At 37.1% G+C, this 27,963-nt stretch overlaps 1 protein-coding gene across 6 annotated transcripts in view; it reads right to left on the reverse strand.

The window, feature by feature from the left end:
- The window catches only part of prkar1b (protein kinase, cAMP-dependent, regulatory, type I, beta), a 145,049-nt gene that overhangs the window by 57,948 nt on the left and 59,138 nt on the right, over positions 1 to 27,963 (reverse strand). For all 6 annotated transcript variants that reach the window (XR_015480050.1, XR_015480049.1, XR_015480051.1 and 3 more), the window contains 2 exon segments: positions 18,701 to 18,762; positions 8,178 to 8,224 (listed from right to left, as the gene is read on the reverse strand). Coding sequence is in view for 3 of the 6 variants with exons in the window: in XM_087243345.1 (XP_087099471.1) it covers positions 8,178 to 8,224; positions 18,701 to 18,762 (109 nt within the window). In the remaining 3 variants the exon portion in view is untranslated.

The raw sequence follows: 27,963 nt of genomic DNA on the forward strand, positions 1-27,963 counted from the left end.
CTCCTGCTTTGTCTTTCATTCTGGCATAAGTGCATGATGCTACTCAAGACCATATCTGGGTGTGTGTGTGTTTTATTATCAGCCACACGCATTGACAAGCACAAAGAGCCTCTTTCTCGCTTTCCACAGAGGCGGCTTCACTTTCACCTGCGGACACACAATCCACTTGTTGATTTTATGAGGGGCAGGAATAAATGCTCGGCCAGTGGTCTAACACACATTCCTCAGGGTATCTGTGCTCTTCAGAGCGGCCACTGGAACATACTTTAAGTCCAAGCCTGCTGCATGTCACTTCAGGTGAGAAACTGTGCTTCTGATATACTAGCAGTCCTGTATCAGGCCTTCGGGTTGATATTTAGCAAACTTCAGTTAGTGCAAAATGCAGCTGCCACAGTTTTTACTAGGCCAATTTTACCCTCCTTACACTGGCTGCCTGTTAAGTGATGATAAAATATTGCTGCTTACCTTTAAAGCTTTGAATAGTCTAGCTCCTGTTTATCAACATTCTGTCTCGCTACAATCCCACTTGCTCTTTAAAATCTCAAAACTCAGGGTTTCTAGTAGTACCCAGAATAGCAAAGTACACTAAAGGAGGTCTAGCGTTTTCATATATGGCTCCTAAACACTGGAATAGCCTTTCTGGTAATGTCAGAGGTTTAGACACACTCTCTTAGTTCAAAACTAGATTAAGGGTGCTTTCACGCCTAGACATTAGTTTCGAAACCGGTCTCATTTGTAGGGCTGTGCAAAAATATTGATATATCTAACTATCGCAATAATTTCTTTCACGATAGTGTATTGATAGTCAAACCTGAAGTATCGATTTAAGTTGGGCCAAACGACCTCCTCCTCTGTTCCAGTAGATGTCGCTAACTCGCTATCAACAAAACGCTAAGTAATATGGTTTCAGAAGTAAGCAAGCGAGTGAGCATGGTGGAAAATATAAAGGCGCCTCCAGCTTTGAGCTGCACTTTGGTTTTAACACTATATCAGAGTACTGAATTAGACAAAAAATGCAATTTGCTTGCTTAGCAAATCTATCTTAAAATATTCAGGAAACCCTAAGAACTTGCGTTATCACTTAGCAAGACACCACGCAGATTAATTAGCGGCACTGCGACCTCAACTGAAAGCTCTTGATTCAAGGCAAACTACACTGGATAACATCATTAACAATCTACCTCAACTAACAATGCAGAGTTACTGAAAACTGCAGAGGAGGAATGGGAAATAAAATGGAAGGACCTGTCGTTGTAACAGACAACGAGCCAAACATGACCTTAGCAGCACAGCTGGCTGGCATGTTGCATGTAAAATGTTTCGCGCATGCCATCAATTTACCCATGTGCGACCAATTTTCACAGCCAAATGTTCACGATGCTGTCAGTCGCACTGTGAGTTTCTAATAGTTTACTGCATATTAGAGCACTGTGTTCCAGTTTTACGTTTACTTAATGCATTTTATTTATTTTTTTACTTGCTTTAGTTTTTAAATTGTTTATTTCAACTATATGGGACTTTAAAGGCATATACATTCGAGTTAAGTGTTTAATAGCAATATGCATTTAATACATTTCAGTGAGTTCTTTGTTCATTCACACTGTGCAGTTTAGTTAATGCAGCAGCACGAGTGGTCTTTAATGAACCTAAAAGAGCACATGTCACTCCGCTACTCATTCGTTTGCACTGGCTGCCAGTTGCTGCTCGCATAAAATTCAAAGCTCTGATTTTTACTTACAAAGCGATTTCTGGCTGCGCCCCTTCTTTTCTGCTCTCACTTCTGCAGATTTATAGGCCCTCCAGAAATTTGCGCTCTGTGAATGAACGTCGCCTCGTGGTTCCATCCCAAAGAGGCAAGAAAACGCTTTCCCGAACGCTCGCGCTCAATCTGCCCAGTTGGTGGAAGGAACTCCCTAACTGCATCAGAACAGCAGTCACTTGCTGTCTTCAAAAAGCGACTAAAAACTCAACTATTCAGTCTCCAATTTTTCTTACTAATACGCAACTCCCTCTCTGACTCCTCCACTAACTGCAAAAAAAAAAAAAAAAAAAAAAATGTACTAATACTTTTCTTCTTAGACTTTACACACCTGAAACTTGCCTACAGCACTTATTCATTGTTGCTCTTATAGTTCTGTAAATTGCTTCCTTGTCCTCATTTGTAAGTCGCTTTGGATAAAAGCGTCGGCTAAATGACTAAATGTAATGTAAATGTAAATGTAATGAATTGAAATGGATAGAAAATAAATTGGAATTGGAATTTGAATTCACCTGCTGACTTTATCAAGTTGTCAATATAACATCACACACATACTAATACAAACTATTGCAATATATCACAATATTTATTGTATCGCTATATATTGTGATATATATATATATTGTATCGTGACCCATGTATCGTGATATGTATCATATCGTGAGGCTCTTGCCAATACACAGCCCTACTCATTTGCCCAGTTAGCACGGTTTGTTTGGCATATGTGAATCCAGCAATTGCGCTAGGAACCGCACCGAATCAATCGGTCCGAGATTGCCTAAATGAGGTGGTCTCGGCTCGATCGAAACAAACTCTAGAGCGGATCAATTGTAGTGAGAAAGCAAAACAATCCAACGAACTAACTAACCAGGCTTTATCACAGTGTATTATGGTTACATAATAGCCCTATATATACAGCTATATGAAGAGAGAAAGATGAGTAGGGCAGGATATCATTCCTACTGGTAAATGTGCGTTTCATGTCCAATACAACAGTGAAAGCATGCTAAAATAATACAGAGTGCTGTTTATCTGTTAGGAAAATTGATTGAAAATATCATCTGATAACTTTTCCATATTTTTACATTATAATATTTTGTATGAGGCATATTGTTTTGTTCATTTGTGCACTGACACCTCGAAAGAAAGATCTACATCTGCTTTATGGTCTGACTGCAGTCTCGGTTAATCTATTTTTTTCTTTTTCTTTTTATAAAATTTAAGCCTGTAATGCATAAGTCTCGCCAACGGTTTTGTAATAGATTAATTAAATCATTAGATAGATTTTTACAAAACATGACAACTGAAATGAAGCTATGTTTGAAAAAGTCTTACCTCTTTGATTTATTTTTGGTATGAAACTAAAAAAAATTCACAGTATAAAAATCAACAGATTTCCAACATTCTTCAAAATATCTCCTTTTGTGTTCAACAGAAGAAAGAAACAGAGGATGAGTAAATGAATGCTGTTTCATTTCTGACAAAACTAGCCCTTGAACTGAATAAAAGTGTGTGTTTCTTCCAATGAAAGGTTGCGCGCGTTAATGAATTCCAAATCTGAGCGCTCCCTCAATTAGCATGCAATACAATGCTCTCCAAAGTCACAGCAGATTTATCCTCTCTGCTAATGAGAGACATCGCGTCGCGTTCCTGAAGCATCTTGACATTCCAGCGTGATTGCGTATATATATCTGAGAGCTTTATGAATTGTGTACACATTTAAGAAGACTGGTTATTGTGTGTACACATGTATTTAGTGTGTGTTTGACAGCACTAGCATGATGGACTCTGTGTTTTCGGCTGGTCCAAAAGCATTGGCAGTGAACCAAGAGTTAGATTCGCAGCATTCTGATGTGGCAGTGACCCGGTGCTGACTCAACGTGTCCTCCAAACACATCCAGAGCAGAGGAGAAATATTAGGACTGGTATCTCACACTGCAGATTGCTACACACTTACACAAGGACAGACAGTTAGAGGTCCTGTGAAATTAAATTAACTTGTTTAAGATGTTCTTATGAGTATTGCAGCTGCTCAATATTTAGTTTTCATGATAATAGTACAGGGGCGTCACGGTGGCGCAGTGGGTTACACAATCACCTCACAGCAAGAAGGTCGCTGGTTCGAGCTGCGAGGCGATTTAGGGTCAGTTGGCATTTCTGTGTGGAGTTTGCATGTTCTACCCATGTTGGCGTTGATTTCCTCCGGGTGCTCCAGTTTCCCCCAAAGTCCAAATCCGCTGTAGGTGAATTGGGTAGGCTAAATTGGCTGTTATGTATGTGTGTGAATGAGAGTGTGTGGGTGTTTCCCAGTGATGGGTTGCAGCTGGAAGGGATTTCGTTGTGTAAAACATACGCTGAAATAGTTGGCGGTTCATTTTGCTGTGACGACCCCTGATTAATTAAGGGACTAAGCCGAAAAGAAAATGAATGAAAGATAATAGTATATGCAATATCCATATCGAAGTGCAATCCATTAAGTTAATTGAATGTGCTAAGTATTTGAATGCATAGATCTAAATCTATGCATTCTAATCTTGATCTAAATCTGACCAATCAGATGGGGCCTTTACTATCTTCATCCTCACCTCTCCTATAGTTGGTGTTAGATTGAAAATAAATACTAAATACTAACTTATTGAAAATGCCAATAAGAATCAGAATTTCCAATGAGGTTTTCAGTCATTCGTAATGTTATAAAGTTATAAATGACCTTTTTTTTGCTTTAATTAGCTCAGAAAATACTTTTGCCTGCTTATTTTAGCATGATCGTTACATCAAACAACTAAAGTTTTGACAAAATTGCATTTTGCAAGTTTGTTATATTGTAAGAAATATTTTTGTCCAACACAATAGGAGATATTTTGGAAAATGGTCTTAGCTGGCACCTATAGACTTTGATTGTATTGTTTTTGTTTTCACTTTATGTAAATCAATGAGTGCCAGCATTCTTCAAAATATCTTCTTTTGTGTTTAATGGAAGAAAAAAGTCATAAAGGTTTGATGATGTGTTCATTTTAATTTTTGGCCTGAACTATCCTTTTAAGGCAGTGATCAAATGAAGTCTGTGTAGGAAGAATAGGGTTTTTCTAGATGTATAAAAAGCACAGTTTACCATTTTATGAAGTAATACTGAAAAATCCCTTCACTTGAAATGAGCCAATCTATAATGATTAATGTTATGATGTCATAAGCATGAGATCATTCTACAGCCACATTTATAATCAACATTGTATTCGTCTGGAGTAAGTACAATTAGTGTTTTCTTAATTTTCTAAATGCATTAATACATTATTTAAATGGTGAAGATGCATTCCATTTCTAAATAATATTTATAATATATGTAGAATGTCAAAAAAGACTTCTATTTCAAATAAACGCTGCATTTTTTTATTCATATTCATTAACATCTTTTAAAAAAAAAGACGCTTTACATTATTTTATAGTTAAACATGGTTTACAATGTATGGTTTACGTTTATTTATGGTTGAAATATTAGAAAGAACAACAATAATAATAATATTAATAATAGTAATCATCGTCACCATCACTAATTAAATAATAATAATAATAATAACTATTTTTTAAGTATAACACATACATTTTTTTTGGATTTATGAAGAATTGTGACAGTGAAGTCCAGATTAATGGAGCTGAGATTTTAGGTTTTAATTACAGAAATAAATTGCATTTTAAAATATATTTAGAAAGAAAACATTTTTATTATTAGTACTGTTATTTTTAATATTATTAACAATAAAATTATTATTAGTGTTGGGCAAAAACAAATTTATCTTTATTTATGCATCCAAATAAAAGTTTGTTTTAACATATGCATGCATATTTTTTTATTGCTTATAACACCCTTATTAGAAAAATACACAGAAATAGAAAATTTACATTTATATTTAAAATATATACACCACCTGACAAAAGTCTTGTCGCCGATCCATGTTTTAGAAACAGCAAATAATAACTTGACTTCTAGTTGATCATTTGGTATCAGAAGTGGCTTATATGAAAGGCAAACGCCTCTAGATTGCATTTATTTTACCAAAATAAATTTTTTAATGATTTCATTAGGACAGTAAGGTTTGGATATGCTTAGATAAAAGTTGTCACTTAACATTATTAGAAATAGTGTACAGAATAGAATATAAAGTCATGCTGCAGTGGAAAAAGAATGAATATTGTGTATGACTCCTATGAGCTTGAAGGACTGCATCCATACATCTCTGTAATGACTCAAATCACTTATTAATAAAGTCATCTGGAATGCCAAAGAAAGCGTTCTTGCAGGAGTCCCAGAGTCCATTAGAATTCATCTTCAATGTCTCCACCTTCATCTTACCCCAGACATGCTCAATAATGTTCATGTCTGATGACTGGGCTGGCCACCTTGACCTTCTTTGCTTTCAGGAACTTTGATTTGGAGGCTGAAGTATGAGTAGGAGCACTATCCTGCTGAAGAATTTACCCTCTCCTGTGCTTTGTAATGTAATGGGCAGCACAAATGTCTTAATTCCTCAGGCTGTTGATGTTACCATCCACTCTGCAGATCTCGCATGTCCCCATACTGAATGTGACCCCAAACCATGATTTTTCCTTCACCAACTTGACTGATTTCTGTGAGAATCTTGGGTCCATGCGGGTTCCAATAGATCATCTGCAGTATTTGTGATGATTGAGATGCAGTTCAACAGATGAGTCAGCAGAAAAAAAATCGACCTTCTGCCACTTTTCCAAATGATCAACTTATTATTTGTTGCTCTTACAACTGGGATCGACGACAATACTTTTGTCAGGTAGTGTACATATATGATACAAATGATATATAACTTTAAATATTACAAATATACTGCTCAACCTAAACAGCTTGTTTTTTTTAGCTATTCCTTTTCTAAAGAGATAATTTGCAGTATATACAGTACAGTGAGACAAGAACAGTAGCAAAAACAGCTTGTTTAATTCTAAGAGTCACAGAGAGCGTGGAAAGCAGTCATAAAAAACAAGTGACGACATGATAAAGGGACTCAGGGGAGCAAAATAAAATGCAAAAAGTGTGGAAAAGGCCTCTTTAAACTAAACAATCTTATTTACTAGAGAATAACAACAAGCAGGGGAGAGAAATACTACAGATTCCCAAGACGATAAAAAGAAAAAAAAAGGAAAATATCTGCATAAATCATATGAATGCACAACGAAAATCTCTTTCAGAGCTTCTTATCTTCTCTTTAAAACAAAACTGTGAAAATGGATTCTCTGTAGAGATAAAAGCAATCATTTCACTTGAACTTTATCCATGTCATCTTTGGACAGCAACACAATGGCAGTCAGTGTTCCAGTTTGTTGCAGTGTTAAAAGGCAAGTGGGTGAAATTTGTATCATATAGATCTACTATCGTATGTCCGGATGTTTCGTAAGCCTTCAAATCCTAATTGGGTTAATGTCACAAAAGCATTCATGCACTCCAATATTAGCAGGAAAAAGAAATGATTAAAGTGTGTCATTAAAAAATGTATGCAAGAGAGCACATTCACATCCCATACTGTGAAGGCATTATTAGTGAAGGATGGTTCACCCAAAACTGAACGTTTGCCTAGAATTTACTAAAAAAACGAAACCAAACAAGCTGATATTTGAAAATATTATTATTAAAGAACATTTTTAGCTGAAACTGCAGTCTTTGGTGGTTTTTATTATGGATATTTTTGCATCAGTGTTTAGTGTAATTTGTTACACAGTAACTACTGTAATTAAATTACTTTTCCACTAAAAAAGTAAAGTAAGAGATAACTTTTTTATTTTTAGGTCACACGTAATAGTTACATAGGTTTAATTTTTACTTATAATGAACTTGCTTTAAATACTGTAAATCAATGTAACATTTCTGAATAAAGTCTATATGCTGCTAAACAACGACTACGTTTACATGAACATCAGTAATCAAATTATTTGCCTTCATCTGAATAAGACAATAATATGATTAAGGCTTTGCTTTTTGAATGTTCCTGATTTTACATGTTATAGAACATAGATCGATTAACGTCACTGCGTCAAAAATTGCTGCTTACATGGTCGACTCTTAATCAGAGTATTGTCTTAATTGTACTAAAATCGGATTATTGGTGTCCATGTAAACATACTCATTGTTCCTTTTGTCAGACAATTGCACAAGATTAAGAAACACTGAAATGAGTAAAAACTTAACGCCAATATTTTTGAAATACGACGTCATTACTTTGAAATGTTTCATTAGTACTTGGTAATAATAACTTTTTTGAAGTAACTTACCAACAATTGAAAGAAATATTAATTTAATAACATTATTAAATCCCTTTAATGAAAAGTGTTTGATGGGTTGATGTGATAATCTTGTTTGTGTTTGATGATAGAAACAGGTATGAAATGTTAAACTTACATCCACTTCTCCTTGGTCAATCACATAGAAGTTGTCTCCTTCATCACCTGTGAAAGAAATCAGAAAATCATAAGATTACTCAAATCAGCCAACGTCACAGAAAATTTACACCCAACAATCTGTTTTTCTGCTCAGAAGTGAAAATATCAATCATTCAGTTTTGGGTACACATTTTTTGTAGGTTTTAGGCTCTTAAATCTCATTAAGATTGTATTTATTTAATAAAAGTAAAAAAACAGTAATATGCTGAAATAATAGTACAACGTAAAAATTCATTAATTTTCCTTTGGCTTATTCCCTTTATTCCTCATGGGTTGCCACAGTTGAATGAACCACCAATTATTCCGGCATATGTTTTACGCAGTGGATACCCTTCCAGCCACAACCCAGTACAGGGAAACAACCATATACACTCATTCACACACATACACTATGGTCATTTTAGTTTATTCAGTTCACCTATAGCGCATGTATTTGGACTTGTGGGGAAAAACGGAGCACCCGGAGGAAACCCACGCCAACACAGGGAAAACATGCAAACTCCACACAGAAATTCCAACTGGCCCAGCCGGGACTCGAACCAGCAACCTTCTTGCTGTGAGGTGACGGTGCTAACCACTGAGCCACCACAACCTAAAATTTGCCATTTTCTATATGCATTAAATTTAATTTATTGCTGTGATTTGTTCAATGATTTGAAGTGTATGCCTTCAGTATCAGGATCCCTTAGAAATTATTTTGAAAAGATGTTTAGATGCCCCCCCTATCAAAAAAAAAAAAAAACATTTATCATCACAATATGTTACAAATTTCATGGTCACCAGATTCAACTACGTTCAAGGACTTTTTTAAAGCACCTTTGAATTAAAATTAAGTTATTGATACCACATCATATGTAGCACCATGAAGAACATATTTGACTTACACTTAATATTTACATTAATAATGTTAGATTAATTTAAAAAAAAAATGACTTTTTTAAACAAGTCAAGTTCGAAGAACTTTATTAAAATTTGTTGAATTTAATACTGGGAATATTCACATTCACTTTTGGACATATTTATAAAATGTGCATTATTTGTCATTGTTATTGTACATTAAACATTTTTAAATTAAGAATTTCTCAGGGCTTTATTTTAACAATCTAGGCGCAAAGTTTACAGAGCAGGGCGCAAAAGCATTAAGGGGCGTGCCTGAATCAACTTTTGCTATTTTAAGGATGGAAAAATACACTCTGCGCCGCAGCATACGGTCTAACAGGGTTGTCCTTGTTGAGTTATGGGTGTGTTTTGAGCATAACATGCATTAAACCAATAAGAGTCTCATCTCACATTTTCTTTAAGAGTCAGTTCTGTCACGCCATGGCTCATTTGCTATTTACATGGCAGACTTTGTAAGTGGAAAAGCTGAACGCTTCACTAGCAAGAAAACAGTTAAACAGAACATCTGCAGTGTGAGGATAAAGAATGAGCCTCCTCCAATCGGCCTTTACTTTCTCTTTACTTTTACTCTTTACTCCTTTACTTTAGTGGATAAGGAAACGGTGTTGTACACACTCCACTGAAAACACATCCATTAGCCTACATATTTAATTTCATTTGTTAAGTGTAAAGATTTGTTTCAAAACTATTTCTAAATTCAGTTCTAATTTTCAGCAAGCGAATAAACGAACAATAATAATGAAGTGTGGTAATAAAAACTGCTATATCCAAACACACTTCCGATTTTTTACCCCATATGGTGAGGCAGACGTCTTATAAACCTGACAGGTGGACAAATCTAAACTTGTTTTTATTAAAACAAATATAAATATGCATATAATAAATACTACTATTAATAATAATAGCATTATACAAATGCAAATTGTCATGAATAAACTAAAATTTGGTTTTTAAACCAGGTTTTAGATGGTCAATGGTTCCTATATCAGTTCCTCAAAATAGCACCAACGATGTGCCTTAACACAGTGGTCCCCAACCACCGGGCTGCGGACTGGTACCGGTCCGTGGAACAATTGGTACCGGGCCACATAAGAAATAATAAATTATTTGTGTAGAAAATATTCCCCCCACGACTTGGTTTCTTCTGCTCACCCCCGCCATCTCACGTGAAATGGACTATGCCAAAATCCACCACGGAGCGGAAAGAACAACTGAATATAGCTCATTGGTGGTTGTTGATAGTTTAAAGTTACAAAACAGGTATTATAGAGTCCAACTCAGCAGAGCATATAAGGACTGTGCATATATGTGTGCGTGCATCCCTAAGCAAGTACCCGAAATCATTGCAATATGTATCTATATGGAGTTTTACATAATCATACTCATTAGGGCTTTAACATGCCAATGCATACATTTAATTTGGCTATACGGTTGTATTATTGTTAATATGGTTATCAGTTGAAATGTTTGGCACAGATGTGATGTATTTGATGCATATAAACCTTGATTGAAACATAATCAGATCGCGATAGTGCATAGAGTTGTTCATGATTAACCTGGATGCACGAGCGCAGTAGCTGTGTTCACGTGAAGAACCGTTGACCGGTCCACGGTGAAAAAAAGGTTTGGGACTACTGCCTTAACACACCTTCTTTTCAGACCAGCACACCCATGAGTCCACAAAGTGGTGCAAATGAATTTGCTATTTAAACAGCGTGGCGCAAAATGGGAAAATTACTGTTGTGCAGGTCTGAAAATAGCAACAAATCACGGCATACACGTCATGCACCTTATTGTGCCAGGTGTATGACAGAGCCCTCATTGTTTTTGTTCTGTTTTTTGACAGCAGCACAGTACAATTGCAGAAATAACACCATAAATAAATTTTATTTCAAATTTAAGCACTTTCAAAGATCTGTGTTTGTTTTTAAGTACTAGGACTTTCAACAAGTGTGTGAAAACCTCATACGTTCTTCTTCAGGATACTTTGAAAAAACAGAACGTTTAGCAAAAACTATTAATTTAACTTAAAAACAGTATTATAAATGTCTTTACTGTCACTTTGATTACATTTAATGCATCCTTGCCGAATAAATGCATCAATTTCCTTTTACCGCAGCCATTGAAGCCTGCATTAGCATCTAGATGACCCCACAGCTAAGAAAAAATAGACTAAACAGCCACAAAAAAAGAGAAAGAACATCCCATTTCATTTTCATGGGAGCTTTAAATTCAACATGGAAAGGAGGAAAGGATAAATAATTTTGTCTCCTTCCCAGATTCCAGCTCTTTCCGACTCCCCATTTCCCAACACCACACACACACACACACACACACACAGACACACACAAACACACCGAGAAAGAGACAGATGTGGATATCAAAGATAAAAGATGGCACTTTAGCAGTTTAAAAGTGTCAGCACCTCTTCTCGGAGCAGTGTCATCTAAATGATTCCCAGCCTTCATCCTCTACAGCTCATTTGAGAGTTTAATGGAGGTCTGGGTGTGCCAGAAGCCAACATTTCCAAGTTAAAGGCCACTGCAGTGCACATTTCTGGAGCTTCAGAGGCTCTTTGATGTCTTTGAGTGTGTGTTGAAATTAGCGTTTGGGCTCCTGGTAGCGAGTGCATGTGTGTGTGTGTGTTAAAAGAGTTAAAAGAGCCCGTGATCCGTGAGTTCATGCGGGTTCACCAGGCTAATTAACGGCGAACACACTAAGCGCTCGTAAATCACATAAGCAATTTATCTTAACACACTCACTGATGGCGAGTGCCCTCTCGCTCACTCACACACACACACACACACTTGCCATCTCTCCCGCTCTTTCAAGCCATTCAGCTCATTTTTCTTAGTATTGTTCCTGTCTTCCTGTCTTTTATCACCTCTGCTCTGAAGTTTCTGCTTTTGGGCCAACAGATCCTTAAGTCACAGAGTGCAGGCAAATATTTGAGGAGAACAAAACACACACATGCTCACTTCTACACACAGGCATGCATGCACGCACACACATATGTGCACATTACACACACACCTGCCCAGAAATGCACACTTCTGCACACACACATGCACACTTTGACCCATAGGCACACACACGATTGTACACACACACATACAAGCATCTACAGTAAATCCACACACGCACAAATAATTATATACACACTAATACACATATATTTCTATGCACACATTTCTACACTCACATGCACTTTTACGCACAGAAACACACACACATTTCTACAAACGCATGCACACTTTACACATAGATGCACACAGACACACACACATTTATGCTCATACATTTCTACACACATGCACTTTACACAAATGCGCACGCAGATACACATGCACACACACATTTATGTTCATACATTTCAACACACACGTGCAAGCTTTACACATAGACCCACACACACGAACACTTATACACAAACACACACTTATACACACCGTTCCATACACACACTTATACACATTTCTACACGCACATGCAGACTTTACTCACACAGGCACACCTAACACACACACACACACACACACACACACGCTTATACACACACATTTCTACACACACACTTATACGTTCATTCATTTTCCTTATGGCTTAGTCCCTTAGTTTCCGTAATGAACCGCCAACTTATCCAGCATATGTTTTACGCAGTGGATGCCCTTCCAGCTGCAACCCATCACTGGGAAACACTCCCATTCACACACATACACTACGGACAATTTAGCTTACTCAATTCCCCTATACCACATGTCTTTGGACTGTGGGTGAAACCGGAGCACCCGGAGGAAACCCACGCCAACACGGGGAGAACATGCAAACTCCACACAGAAATGCCAACTGACCCAGCCGGGACTCAAACCAGTGTCCTTCTTGCTGTGAGATGATTGTGCTACCCACTGTGCCACCATGATGCCACACTTATTCACACACACATTTCTACACACACACAGACAGACACACACTTGTACACACTGCAGAAAAAAATATGAATAGATCTAATACAGGTATGTGCCAAAAGGTTAGGATATCGAGGAAAAGTCCATTTATTTTAGTAATTTGTTTTTAAAAAGTGAAACTTGTGTGTTATATTATTTCACAACACACAAAGTGAAACATTTCAAGCCTTCATTTGATTCAATTTGAATGATTAAAGATTTAAAAAAAGTCAAATCCAGTATCTACAAATTTAGAATATTATGACATTATCAACATTGTAGGCTACCTGTATCTCAATTTAATTTGCCAATTAATGCAAAGCCTTGAAACTGTCTCAGTCTGGCATAGTACGCTTCAGAATCATGACTGCTGACTTGACGGTTGTGCAGAAGGCCATCATTGAAACCCTTTAAAAGGAAAAGTCTCAAAAGGCAATTGCGAAAGAAGCTTGATGCTCTCAGTGTGCACTATCTAAGTATATTATTAGAGTGTTAAGAAGAAGAGAAAACGTGGCTGGGATAGGTGCACAAGTATGGCCGCAGCCTTGAGAGGAGTGTCAACCTAGGGCGACTGAGGCTGGTGTCAGAGCATCAAGAACCCCCACATACAGATGTCTACACGACATGGGCTACAGCTGTAGAATTCCATGTGTCAAGCCACTTCTCAACTAAAAACAATGTTAGAGGCATCTGAGCTGGGCTAAAGAGAAAAGTGCAGTGGTGCGTAGTGGTCCCCCTCTTTTCAGATGAATGCAAATTTTGTATTTCATTTGGAAATCATGATCCTAGAGTCTGGAGGAAGAGCGGAAAGAGATAAAAGTCTACTTGCTTAAAGTCCAGCGTGAAGTTTCCACAGTCAGCGATGGTTTGGAGAACCATGTCATATGCTGGTGTGGGTCCATTGTCTTTTATCAAGTCCACAGTCAGCGCAGCTCTATACCAGGACATTTAGAGCACTTTATGCTCCCTGCTGCTGAAAAGCTTTTTGGAGATGATGATTTTATTTTCCAGCAGGACTTGGGAGCTGCACGCAGTGCCAAAGCTACCAGTACCTGGTTTAAGAACCATGGTATCGCTGTTCTTAATTGGCCAGGAAACTCACTGAAATCACCCCCTCTTAAAGGGTCAGGAAACACCAAAACATATGTTTTGGGATGTTGACAGTCATATATGTGTCCCACGCTGCTATAAACACTATTAGGACACATATATTTCACAAAAAAGTGAAAATTGTTTGGAAAATTGTTTTTCCAACCAAAGACTTCAAATCAATCAGCGCGCTCTATTGTGTATAAGGTGCAATTTCATTAATATGCATTATAGCTTTGAAGACTGTTCTTACCTGTTACAGTGTTCAGAAGGCAGAAAGACGCCACGTTGTGTTGCCAAAACAAATGGAAGAAGAAGAATTGTTTGGAGACACAGGTCGTCAGTACTGTGTTTATAAATGTGCTGCAACAAAGGTTTTGTTTTCATTTCCCGCTACGAGAGCGCAGCTGGACTCATGTGTAGAACACAGTGCACTGCTAACACGCGACAGAATTAAGATTGTAAGGAACATTTTTTACCTGAGAGCTTTTCGCATCTGGAAATGGTGAAATCCGGATGTGCCGCTTGTCTTCCTCTAAAAAAGATGCGGTTCCAGTTGGTGTAAATGCTGTAAATCCTGCTCTCCGAGTGTAAACATGTAAACACCGCAATCAAACTATTACCGTCGTGTGAAATTTTTGCCGAATTTTGTGACTGGATAGTCAATACACACATATCTTTCTGACGCTACGTACAGAGTGCATCTAAGTTACCAAAAAATGCGAAGGTTTTTTTTTTCTCCCATTCGCCATGCAGTATCAAACATTTTATCAAAAATACACACTAGTTCCTCACATTCAATATCTCGTTTGTCATGGGGCGTATGTATGAAAAGATCATGAATGAAAGTGAAAGTGCCAAACTGCAGATAAAGTCCACAAATTAATAATTTGGCAAATAATTTGATTACTGATGTCCATGTAAACATAGTTACTGTCTTTCTCCCACGCGTATGTGTTTGTTTTGCCTTTGTGAAAATCAGCGCGTACCCAAACGGAAACTCACATTTTTATGCAAAACCTTACCTCTTTCCCACCCCCGACACTCCCACCTAAACGGAGCTGGACACACCCACTTTCCTGACTTTTTATTTTCAAACTAGATGTAAAAACACCCTGCTGAGACCAGGGGGATTCAATGCCTTTTAAAACCCATTGAAAATCTATGGGCTATAGTCCAAAAACCCCAAAATGCAGACGAGCTGAAGGCAACTTGGGCTACCATAACAACTCAGCTATATCAAAGGCTGATTTCCTTCATGCCACACCGCCTTGATACTGTAACTAGAGCAAAAGGAGGTCTTACAAAGTACTGAGGACACAATACAGTACATTAACACACTTTAAATGTGTTTAAGATCTTTTTTTACTGGTCACATCAAATATTCTAATGTATTGAAATACTAGATTTGAGGGGGGGGGGGTATCTTTAATCCATAATTATTTAAACTAAATCAAATGAAGGCTTGAAATATTTCACTTTGTGTGTAGTGAACTAATATAACACAGACGTTTCACTTTTTGAAACAAATTATTAAAATAAATAGACTTTCCCTTGATATTCTAATTTGCTGGCACATACCTGTACACTTCAATATATCAAGCACGTCCAGTACTTCATGTCTCGTTACACAATTTTACTGGTTTCCATGTAAAATTGGGCTTTGCAAAGAAACAAATCTGGACTGCTAGAAAGAAGCAGGATATGCTGCAATAATTGTTTTATCTAAGATATACTTTTTTTGTTTTTTTGATAAACCACCAAAATCAAATCAAAATATTGATTAACAGCACATCAATTATTTTTGTTGTACCTGCGTACCACTTATGTCCCATCAGACAACATCTACCCTGACGCAACCATCTCAACATAAACTCCAACATTTCTGATCAGATGTCTTCCGAGACGGACTGATCTGTTCTCTCCACAATCAGGTCTGTGTAAAGACACTTTGAGCAGAAGCATCTGGGATGAGGCAACTTTATGTTGAGCGATGAAAAAGCAAGTGAGAAGTTACAACAAGGCACAGATACGGAGCGCACAAATGCAGTGCAGATTGTTTTAGTTACGTAAAAAAGGTGATGAGTTTTTTCTACAGTTAAACAATGAGCTCTTTTTGATTTCATATGGACTTCATAAAGCAATAGAGAAGAGTGAAGCATGAGCACGTCTTACATACTTTCTGTGAAATGCAATTCTTCAACAAAGACTTTCAATGCATTTATCTGACATGGGCAGATTGCCCTAGTTCTAGGAATGTGCAAAATCATATTTGTGTGTGCAAGTGTGTAGGAGTGTGCTTGTGTGTGTGTGTGTTTTAAAGGTTGTCAAGTCAATGATGAGTAAATGACGGCAGAATGTTTTTTTTTTTTTTTTGCTGAACTGTCCCTTTAAGATGTTAACAACAACAAAAGTGTATCAAACTAACTTACAGTAGATGGTGGTAAAACTATTCTCCTTAAGTTAGTCAATGTTTTGATTTTGGTATCTTTCAATATCCTAAAATTATTATATATTTTTTGTTTAATTGTTTTTTATATATGCTTTCATTATGATTATTAGCTTCAGTTAAAAAAGCTCACGTAGCATAAATATTGTTTCTTACAACCGCAAAACCATTTGCTGAATTCAACATTACCAAACTACTGGTTCAGTTTGAGGTCAATTTGTTTGTTATTTTAAATAAATGAACAATTCATTTGATTAATCATTTATTTTACAATTACTTTACTAATTAATTTTTTGAAGAAAGACAAGGGGAAAGTTTGCTTGTTCTCCCCATGTTTGAGTGGGATTCCTCCAGGTGCTCCAGTTCCCCCACAAAGACACGTGCTATAGGTCAATTGAAAAAGCTAAATTGACTGTAGTGCATGAGTGTGTGAATGCAAGAGTGTAAAGATGTTTCCCAGTACTGGGTTGCAGCTGGAAGGGCATCCACTGCGTAAAACACATCCTGGATAATTTGGTGGTTCATTCTGCTGTGGCAACCCCTGATTAATAAGAGACTAAGCTGAAGGAAAATGAATGAAGGAATGAATGAGACAAGGGGGATATACTGTAATCTGAGAGAAGAACAAAATCTAAGGAGGTTAATAACACGGACAACTTTAAAAAGTTATATAAATAATATAACATTTCTACATGCAGTGATAAAAAATGTATTAAAAAATGTATTATTAAAGGAATATGTTGACGAATAGGGATGATTGTAAAAGATAACTAAATGAGAAAGGTACGATGATATTTAAGTTAATGGCTGTTGGCAATACTACATATGTTTTGGGTATAAGTTATAAAAGGAAATGTACAAATGGTGAATGAACCATATAATATGTAAAATATGCCAAAAGGATGAAATATGTCTCATGTACAATGAAGAGATAAGTAAAAGAAGAAATAAGCTGAAGTAATGGACAAATGATGTCTGTGGTAATGAGGTGGGGAAATATTAAGCTTACACTTCATCCCGCTCCATTTCGACCATGATGAAATGCAGTTTGTTAAAAGATTTGTTTTTAAGTGTATGATTTCTTTTTGTTCAAAATTAATACATTAAATTAAAATCAAATTTTATGCAAGAATGCAAAAGTGGCATTTAAGAATATATCTTTTTAAACTGCATTTTTCTTTACTTTTTTCTTCATTGACAATTCTTAAACATTTCATGTGGTTCAACTATAATCAAAAGAAGCTCCAAGAACAAATTTGTGCACCAAAAAAACAAAACAAAAACAAAAGTGTAACAACTTAGATTTGCATAGACATTTACTACAGGCAATATGATGTTTATGTGTCATGCTGCTCACTCTAATGGCAATGCGAATGCAAAAAAAAACTATGGCCTAAAAAGTATTCAAAGGTGAACAAAGTTGCTTATACTGTTATTATGGTGAACAAGTGTGTTCTAGGGGCTTTGTGTGATTACAGTTAAACCACTGAAGTTACACATGTTTTAACAATGATTTTGGTTCCTTTTCTGGACCATTTCAAGACCATTTATTCATTTGCTTTCCAGCTTAGTCCTTTTATTAATCCAGGGTCGCCACAGCAGAATGAACCGCCAACTTATCCAGCACATGTTTTACGCAGCGGATGCCCTTCCAGCTGCAACCCATCTCTAGGAAAGAACCATACACACTCAATCCCACTCATACACAACGGACAATTTAGCCTACCCAATTCACCTGTACCGCTTGTCTTTGGACTGTGAGGGAAACCGGAGCCCCTGAAGGAACTCACGCGAACGCAGGGAGAACATGCACACTCCACACAGAAACGCCAACTGACCCAGCCGAGACTCGAACCAGCGACCTTCTTGCTGTGAGGCGACAGCACTACCAATTGTGCCACTGCGTCGCCCCATTTCAAGACCATTGACATCTAAAATATCTCCATTTGTGTTCTGAAGATGAATGTAGGTCTTGGAGTATTGTAATGACGTGAGGACGAGGAATTAAAAACAGAGTTTTCATTTTTAGGTGAACTAACCCTTTAATTCTCATTTACCTCAAGTGTAAAGGAAAATTTACTTTTGTTTTTCATACTGTACCTTGTTGAATGACTGTTTCACCAGCGATGTGTGTGACCGGGAACATGGCATCAAATATGTCACTGTGGAAAAAAGAGAAAGAGACATTAGATTAATCTCTCATTCAGTCTCTGGAAATTCAAAGACAACCAGCATTCAGTTTACAGGTCCAGTGAAGTGCTTTGGAATGTGCATGTTTTATTCGATGTTTTACATAATCTCAACTGAACATAAAGGCAGGATAGGACATTGAGTAGCTCCTGAGCTGAAGTCGTTGTTTAGTAAAACAAAGAAAACAAACTGAAAATTGCTTTGACTTTGCTGCGTCTCTCGTTTTTAAAATAAGAGTCCCACATACATAGAAAGTTTAATATAAATTTTGATAAACTTACTGTATAAATAAGGGAGGAAATTATCAGAAAATGTGGCCTGCATCAGTCTGTGTTTTGGCTGATGATCTCTTGATGACACAGCCGCTCGTCAGGTCTGGATGATGTAGAAAGTGACCTTAAGCATATGAAATCTTGAGGGCGTGCCCCGTGAGTCACACAACAGTCTGCTTTGTGTTCTGATAGACTTGTTTTCCACACTCGTGGAATTTACATGGGAACAAGGAAACAATGGTGTTTGAGGCTCACTATATGGCCATTTCTATGTAAACTCTTATTATTTGATCTTCTTTAATAGGCACCTTTAACAGTAATTTATAATGGAGTCATCTATAATAGCTTTCAAGTCAAGTCACAGATTTCACAGAAACACGTTTAATAGAAGACAACAGTCTAACCACGAATGCTCATACTTTGCTCTTTAAACAAGAAATATGTGTCCATGTGTGTTTGTGCATGAAAGCAAAGAGCGTCGTAAGTGTTACGAGTTTATGACCCTGATAATGCACTTGCATTCTTTGTGTTTGTGCTGCTACCGCTGTGTCAGCCACTATACATGACCCCTGACATCCTACCCACAATACACCTCTCTAGTTACTGCTGCTCACGGCACGCAGTGTTTGTTCTCTGCTGTTGTGTTGTCAATGTCATGTTTGCACGGTGAACATGTAAATACGCTTGACACCAAAGGGTACCTGATTTGAGAAACAATTCATGTATGGGACACGAACAGTGTGTACAACTTATTTTTTTAGAGTTACTGATGAATTTTTAGGATGTTTCATGGATATATCCAAAAATTGCTTTTATAACTATTATTATAATATTTACTAAATTTAATATGATGCTTTTTTTTTTTTATTATATTCAAAACTACCTGATGAAAGTCTTGTTTTCTATCCAAGTTTTAGGAACAGCAAATAATAACTTGACTTCTAGTTGATCATTTGGTATCAGAAGTGGTTTATATGAAAGGTAGAGGCCTCTAGATTACGCTTATTTTACCATAATAAAATATGATCATGTCTTGATTTATAATGATTTAATTAGGACAGTAAGGTCTGACTATGCTCAGACAAAAGTCTTGTCACTTAACAGAAATAATGTACAGTATAGAATATAAAGTCATGCTGCACTGGAAAAAGAATGAATATTGTGTATGACTCCCATGAGCTTGGAGGACTGCATCCATACATCTCTGCAATGACTCTGTCTTGCAGGACTCCCAGAGTTTATCAAGATTCATCTTCAATGCCTCCTCCATCTTACCCCACACATGCTCAATAATGTTCATTTCTGGGGACTGTGCTGGCCAAACCTGGAGCACCTTGACCTTCTTTGCTTTCAGGAACTGATGTAGAAGCTGAAGTATGAGAAGGTGCACTATCCTGCTATACATTTGTTAACACTCACTGGCTAAAGAAAGTTAATGCATAAGTGTTTTCATTTGTAATATAATAGTTATTAACATTATTATTATTATCTTTACTATTAAACTTAATTAATGATTTTAATTATAAAATACTAAGGCTTGGGCGGTAATACAGTAATATAGTTTACCACAGGATCTGAAAATAATAATGGTATCAGTTTCAATACCACTATAAAGTCATAAAAAAACATTGCACTTATATAGGAAACAAGGATTAAATAATAAATATAATGTATTTAATGCTGAAAAATGCATATGCGTGGTTGTCATCATAGAACAGCGTGGAGGAGAAAGAGAGAGGTGGGGAGAGATGGCGAGTCATGCACCAAGCGACCTGGTCTCGAAAAAAAACACAACTTCTGCCGTTTTGCAATATTTCAGGGTTCGACCAATTTAGAAGTGAGAGGAGGTACACTGCAAAAAATGCTTTTCTTGCTTAGATTTTTTGTCTTGTTTCTAGTCTAAATATCTAAACTTTCTTATATCAAGAAGCATTTTCTAGACAAGCAAAACATATTGTCCTGTTTTGAGAAATAATATACCAATATTAAGTGAGTTTTTTTCTTTAAACAAGCAAAATAATCTGCCAATGGGGTAAGCAAAATAATCTTGTTTTTTCTTTTGACGTAAAATTATTTTGCTTACCCCATTGCTTACCCCATTTTGCATACTCTTCTGCTCGACGCCAGTGAAAATCGCTTGGGTTTAAATCCGGAAAAAACGTCTCGAAAAATCGCTGACGATAAACGTAAACAAAAATCGTCCCGGTGTGTACGAGCCTTAATACCGTATACCAAAGTAAAATAGGGAGGAAGTTTGATGGTATCAAAACCAAGATGGTACCCGCCAAGCCTAAAAATACTGCAGAAGTAATGTTCATTGTTAGTAAATGTGAAGTAATGTAGTTAACATTGTAAAGTGTTTTTCATTTAATATAATAAACTAAATAATATATTTTACTAATATATTTTAAGACACAAAAAAATCTACTAAAATAGTAAATAAAAATACTTTAAATTAATATAATATAATTATATTGTTATATTAAACAATTCTAATGTAATCATCTAATATATATATATATATATATATATATATATATATATATATATATATATATATATATATATATATATATATATATATATATATTAATATTTTTTATAATATAATAAATATTAAATATTTTAAATATTATAAGACTATATATTTTTGTTTATTAAAATGTATTACAATAATTTAATTATTTTTATAATACTATATTATTGTACAATAATAATAATGTATTTTTCCTCTCATTTTTACAGATTTGTTTCTATATTTACTATTTATTTTTACGATATCTACGTGTGTTACACCAACATTTTTAACAAAACATTGGTGGCCATAAAAGCAAGACCAAACAAAACATGTATGAACGGTTGCTAAAATGCGTTCCTTTGAGTTGTATTTCCATGAATATAAAAGTAATTGCATGCATTATACTTCAGAGGAAGCAGTAATGCAATGATTAGAGGCATTGAAGCTCATATTCCAGCCTTGAGAGCGAATAATGGAGCATCTGGTAGGTGGTCTTCAGTCTTTCAGGAGTTTACTGAGTGTAAAGGATGTTTATTTAAAGCGCTCTCATCAGTTGTCTGCCAGTGGGGATTCCCCCGACTCGAACCCTGCGGCATTACCAGACACACGGCTTCACTGTGAGATGAGGATGATGGCTCTCTGGGGGTCTGAACCGCGGGTATTTTAGTGAGATGAAGTGGTTAAAACAGCCATTAACAAAACATGGTGGTTAAGCTCAGTGAGTGTGATGTCATGGAGAATGATGTCAGGAGGAGGGAAGATCAGAGGAAAGTGTTGAGGTAAAGTGAGGGGAAAGGCATTGAGAAGGTGGCTGGTGACGAGCACTCTTACGTTGGAGAAAACACTGGGTGAGAAGTGTTTGAGAAAGACTGCAAAGCTCAACTATAGGGATGTTTGCAATAAACTCAGCATCATTAGCTCTACTGGTTCAGTTTGGGGTCACTATTATATTTGTTAAGCACTGTTAAACAACAAATCCTGATTAGGAACATCCAAAATAAAAGTTTAGTATGTACAGTTTTCTACAGATCCAAAAATATAATTGCCTCCCATTGAGCCTGTAAATACTGTAAGCTATTACATTAAACAATCAACAAACAAAGTAAATACTATAAATACTATAAATACTATAGTGTTTTGAAGCATATAGATAAATAATTACTTGAATAAAACTGCCATTTAAATGCTCTATATGGTTGCTGTGTTACAACACAACTATAGTAATAAACAAATTGTCCAATAGGAAACATTTATGGCCCTGTCTACACTAATACCAAGTGTGCCGCAAGCCTGCGTTTGAGTGAAGGTCTCGGCCGTTAGATCGCCCCCTGGGGGCTGGCTGCAGTACAAGTCATAAAGCCCGCCTCCTCCGTGTTAATGAAGGAGACTTGAGCCCAAATAAAAAAATGTATTACACTTGCAATAAAATGTCCCGAAAGATGGTTCTGGTGGATTAAGGCACTGGTTATTGTGCTGAAATAGGTGCAGATCTTCATTTTTGTAAACAGTTTGTTTCTAGCAGTAATTTAATGCTGGGCGTGTCATCGTGATTGACAGCTGTGATTGACAGTTTCTCAAAGCAGCGCGTCTGAGCTTCAGCAGGAGACTGAAGCGTTATTATTCGATTTCTGTGTTATTTTACCATGACAAATTGAGTTCAGCAGTAAACTATAAATTCTGACATACATGATCCTGGTGGAACACTGTTTACTCACTAAGGTCAGGGCTTTTTTCGGGCTTTATTAGTTTGCTGATACTCGCCTAACCACCCAGATAGCAAAATACACTCGAGCCAGTTCCAGCTAGATTCTAGCCTGCCGGAGACTTTTACCCCTCAGAGCTCAGACTGACTACCTCTGCTTGACCTACTCCGGATGCCTGGACTCACTGCCCGATTTCAGCCCGAGTCAATCGAGCCAGATGCGGCGGCCGAGCGAGCCGGCGCTGCCGCATGCAAGCCGGAATCAGCCCGCGACGCCGCGAATAGGATATGTGCGCTGCGGCCTGGAGCTGGCGCGATTAAATATATAAAACCCTCATATTTGTTAACGTTATTACATCCATTTGTGTTGATATGACAGCAAACGCATGCTGAGAAGTTCGGGGGGCGTAGTTGATTTTACATAAAGCGTTTGGTTGGAAGCTCGACTCCGCTAATTTTCGCGGCTCCTCCTCTGGCTCCATCAGACAGTCCTTATGCGCATGTCAAGGCTCCAATTTCAGCAGTCTTTTGCGACAGTTTGTGCCCGTCAAGCAGGCGTTTTGCCCTCAAGGCGTTCAATGGGAAAAAGGGCTGTCGCGTCGTCCATATTTTTTACAGTCATTGACTAATACATTATAGTTTTAACACGGCGTTAAGGCATAATTAAGATATCAGCCTAATTTTGATAATGGATAGATATCCATAACTTTAAAAAATATCGTTTATCAGCTGATAACTATATGGCCGCTGAAGGCAAATAGATTTAATAGTCAAAAACATAAAAATTTAAACAAAATATCTAATCTCTTCATAATAAAATAAACATAAGTGGTAAAGAGACTCTTAAGCTTGATAAACAAAATGTTACAAAGTGTCTGCAAAGGTAAAGCGGAAACACTGAACAATAAAAGCAAAGTTTAAGGTGTAATAATAATGATACTGTAAACCTCAAACTGTAAACAACACAAATTATGATTTTCAAACCTAAGATTTCAAGTAAAGGAACCAGCCATCATTATTCAAATACATATCGCAACATTACAAACTGTGAACTACGCAAAAAATCTTTCAGATGGGGTGCTAGTGGCTGGGATGCACAAGAAAAGAAACCAAAAAGCCACTCTGGCGACATCCTTACATCCTTTTTTATTTACAATCTCCTCACTGCTGCTAGCCACGGCACTCATTTTCGCATGTGTTGTTTTTCTGACCTGAAGTGACAAGCGTGTGCGAGTGGATTCCTTGACCATTTACAATGGACTTTGCGCTCATGCTTCACTGCCATCTCTCGTAACTAGGTGACCATCAACCATTTTCTCAAAGGATGACAAACTGACAAATCATTGCAGCCGCTCCGACACAAGTTTATGGAGAAAAGTAAAAAAGCGTTGCAGTGTTTGGGTGCGCTGTGTTTGTCTGAGGTAATCAGTTTACCGTTATTACTGAAATGTGTATATTCCATACAAAGTGTGAAGCAGATTGGGTAGTTCTACTTATATGAATCGCAGTGTGGAAAACTTTAGATGTTTTCAACTAGGTGTGGCTGGAAAATGTGAAATTGTCACGTGTGCGTCGCTTCCATATGCGGGTTGTGCAAGTCACGTGTTTCAACTGGAAATGACACCCTAAACTTACACCCAGCTTATCAGCATTGCTTCCAGGGCCACATTTTAATATAACTATAGCGCTTCATGAAGTTTATTTCTAAACAAATTTCGAGAGGATCACTTGCTTATGATTGTTCACAGCTGTTCCGACTTTAGCTAATAACTGATTATCCTATATGACCATCCTTAACTCACTATAAATAACCAGACTTTTCTCATCTCAATACCTTCGTCTCGAAGACCCACCCCCACCCAGTTCTACTTTCCCTCCTCTCAAACGGGCGTCACGGTGGCCAGCGATTAGCGCTGTTGCCAGACGGCATTTCTGTGCGGAGTTTGCTAGTTCTCCCCGTGGTCGCGTGGGTTTTCCTTGGGTCCTCCGGTTTCCTCCCACAGTTCAAAAACAAGCACTCTAAACAATTAATCCAAAATATTTGAGCTAAACACTGAATACACCTTCAACATCCATATCTGACACTTAGCTACAATAAGCAAGAGGGGGAGTCATCGAGATCTAGCTGAGCTCAAACTCCCCTCTTGCCTTGCAACGGGAGGGAGCCCAGGGCTCGAGGATCTTATAAGCTCAGGGCTCTCTCCCGGGACAGCACGCCAAACTAGCCTTATTATCAATCATCAGCTAAGTGTTAACTGTTGAAATATCGATATTGAGAGTGGTGTTCAGTCAATAAATGCAGATACCAATAAATATCGCCCAACCCTCTAAATTAGCATGGATTACGTTATATAATCCAGACATCCTCATACGCAAAAAGTCTACAATAGTCTACATTATTTTTATTTATCTTTTAAGTGGATGGTTAAACAATTCTCCACAATATAACCATATAGTTTCTATTTTTGCTCGCAATTGTAGCATTTACTTTTTGTTCGGCCGATGAATTTACCATAAACAAACATTCACCACTGTTCCGCATTTCGATGTTCACGTTTCGGTTGTTTATTCAGCCAAAACGCAAGTAAATATTTGGATTATAGCAAAACAAGACGGAGATTTTATTGAAGCAAGATTGCATGGCAGGGTAAGTTGCTCTCCTGGATTTTGTATAAGTGTGTTGGTGTTTGCATCTGATTTTACATAACACATTAACGTATAATAAACATAGCTAGGACTGTATATAATCTTTATTAGTGCTTCCAAATGAATTATCACGTTCAAAAAAGGTTTGTATACATGTATTAAAATAAATGTTGCCACTATTTCTTCCATTTTTCGGCTAGTTTCTTGAACTTTCTCCCCTCTATGAGCAAAAACTTTTGGAAGTCTATAAAAGCTGTTCATTTCTAATTTTTGCCAATTTAAACAATTATAAACAACATAAAAAGGAAACATTTTCTGATAGTGATTCCTTGGTATAGAATCACTTTCTGCCCTCCTCCTGAATTTTGCGTGTCATCAATGACATCATGTGAAAAAACAACATATTCCAGATCTCGAAAGAGCCAAAATGACCATGTTGGTTGAACATCTTGATCTCATGTCCACCAGATATACAATACAGAAACTAAAGCAATACTAACCAGCATACACCAGTCTCAGTCTTTGGAGTAAGGAATTAAAAAGTCAAGAGTTAGACAGTAACATGAGAAGAACAGGGCTTTCGTCTGAACCTGTCCATGAATGAGCGGGAGGAGGGAAAAATTGGTGAGTTTGAGTAAGACAGAGAAAAATGTAAGTAATAGAACACATGGAGGGCTTTAGAGAGAGATTAGAGCGAGGTGGGATTGACCGCAGATTTGGGGCGGGAGACACTGGAGAACATGATATGTGTCAGCGTGGATGTTAAAGTCACTGTGAAGGATGAGCAGAGCCTTCTGGGAAAAGCCTGGGTAAAGTATTCGCAGTTCACGTCCAAAAACCACACACTGCTGGAGTGAGTGACGTTCACACCGCTGTCAATGAATCAGCGGCTGATCAGCTGCTGGCTGAGAGAGAACACTTCTGCTGTTTTGATGACGTACCACCAATACAGCATATTACAAATGTTAGGGGGGGGTCTCCCTTTTCTTTTTCCAAAATTAAATAGATTTATATATTTTTTTAAAGAAATGTACAGTTTATTAGGGTTTCTGCAGGATTTACCAGGTCAAATTTAAAACTTCTTAAAGATCTCATCAAAATTAAAATAAATTAAAAGTTTTTTAGATGTTAGTGTCAGAATTGTTTGTTTTTAGGATATCTATAAGCAAGTGCGCACAAAAACAATGACAAAATTCACGTTTAGAAGAAATAAAACTGATATAAACATGTAAAACTCTGTCCTGGAGGGCCGGTGTCCTGCTGATTTTAGATCCAGCGTGCTTCAACACACCTGCCAGGAAGTTTCTAGTATATCTAGTAAGAGCTCAATTAGCTGCTTCAGGTGCGTTTGATAGAGGTTGGAGCTAAACTCTCCAGGACTGAGTGTGGACACCCCTGGCCTAAATGGACCAATGGTTTTTATAGTTTATCATTAAATCTTCTGACCAATCAAATGCTCTCTAGTATCTGACATGCCCCGCCCCCTTCAAAATGCTTCTCATTTGCTTTTCATTTGATGCACTTGAGCTAAATCACTCTTACTGGCAGAAGGGTAATAAAACAAAATGCTACTGGCTGTTTTTTTAAAGAGGAGGAGCTAGACTATGCCCCACCCTCTATTCGTGTTTCAGTTGAGAGATGAGAGTTGAGGGGTGGGGTTAGGGGTGAGGTTTGGGTGAACATCTTTCAAAAATCATACGTTTTCATACAAATTAAATTGTGTGAATTCACATGAATCCGCCACTTTTCGTGACAATACGTAAAATAGTTACAATTCATTGTCAGATCGAGCTGGTATGTCTCATTTGATCTCATTATTTTAAATGTACTCCCGTCTCCGCCATTAACACAAATCACATGACGGTAACCAATTGAATGAATAGCGTATTCAATGCAATTCAATGAATTCTATTTCAATGAATTTTCGCATGCGCCCCCAAAGGGAACATGATCACAATTTATCTCCTTTAGGGCTGTTACTCGAGTACAAGATCAGATGATATACTTTTAATCAAACTACGAAACTACCGTAAGA

The sequence above is a fragment of the Danio rerio genome, chromosome 3 (assembly GCF_052040795.2).
Source record: "Danio rerio strain M-AB ecotype USA chromosome 3, GRCz13ab, whole genome shotgun sequence".
NCBI lineage: Eukaryota > Metazoa > Chordata > Actinopteri > Cypriniformes > Danionidae > Danio > Danio rerio.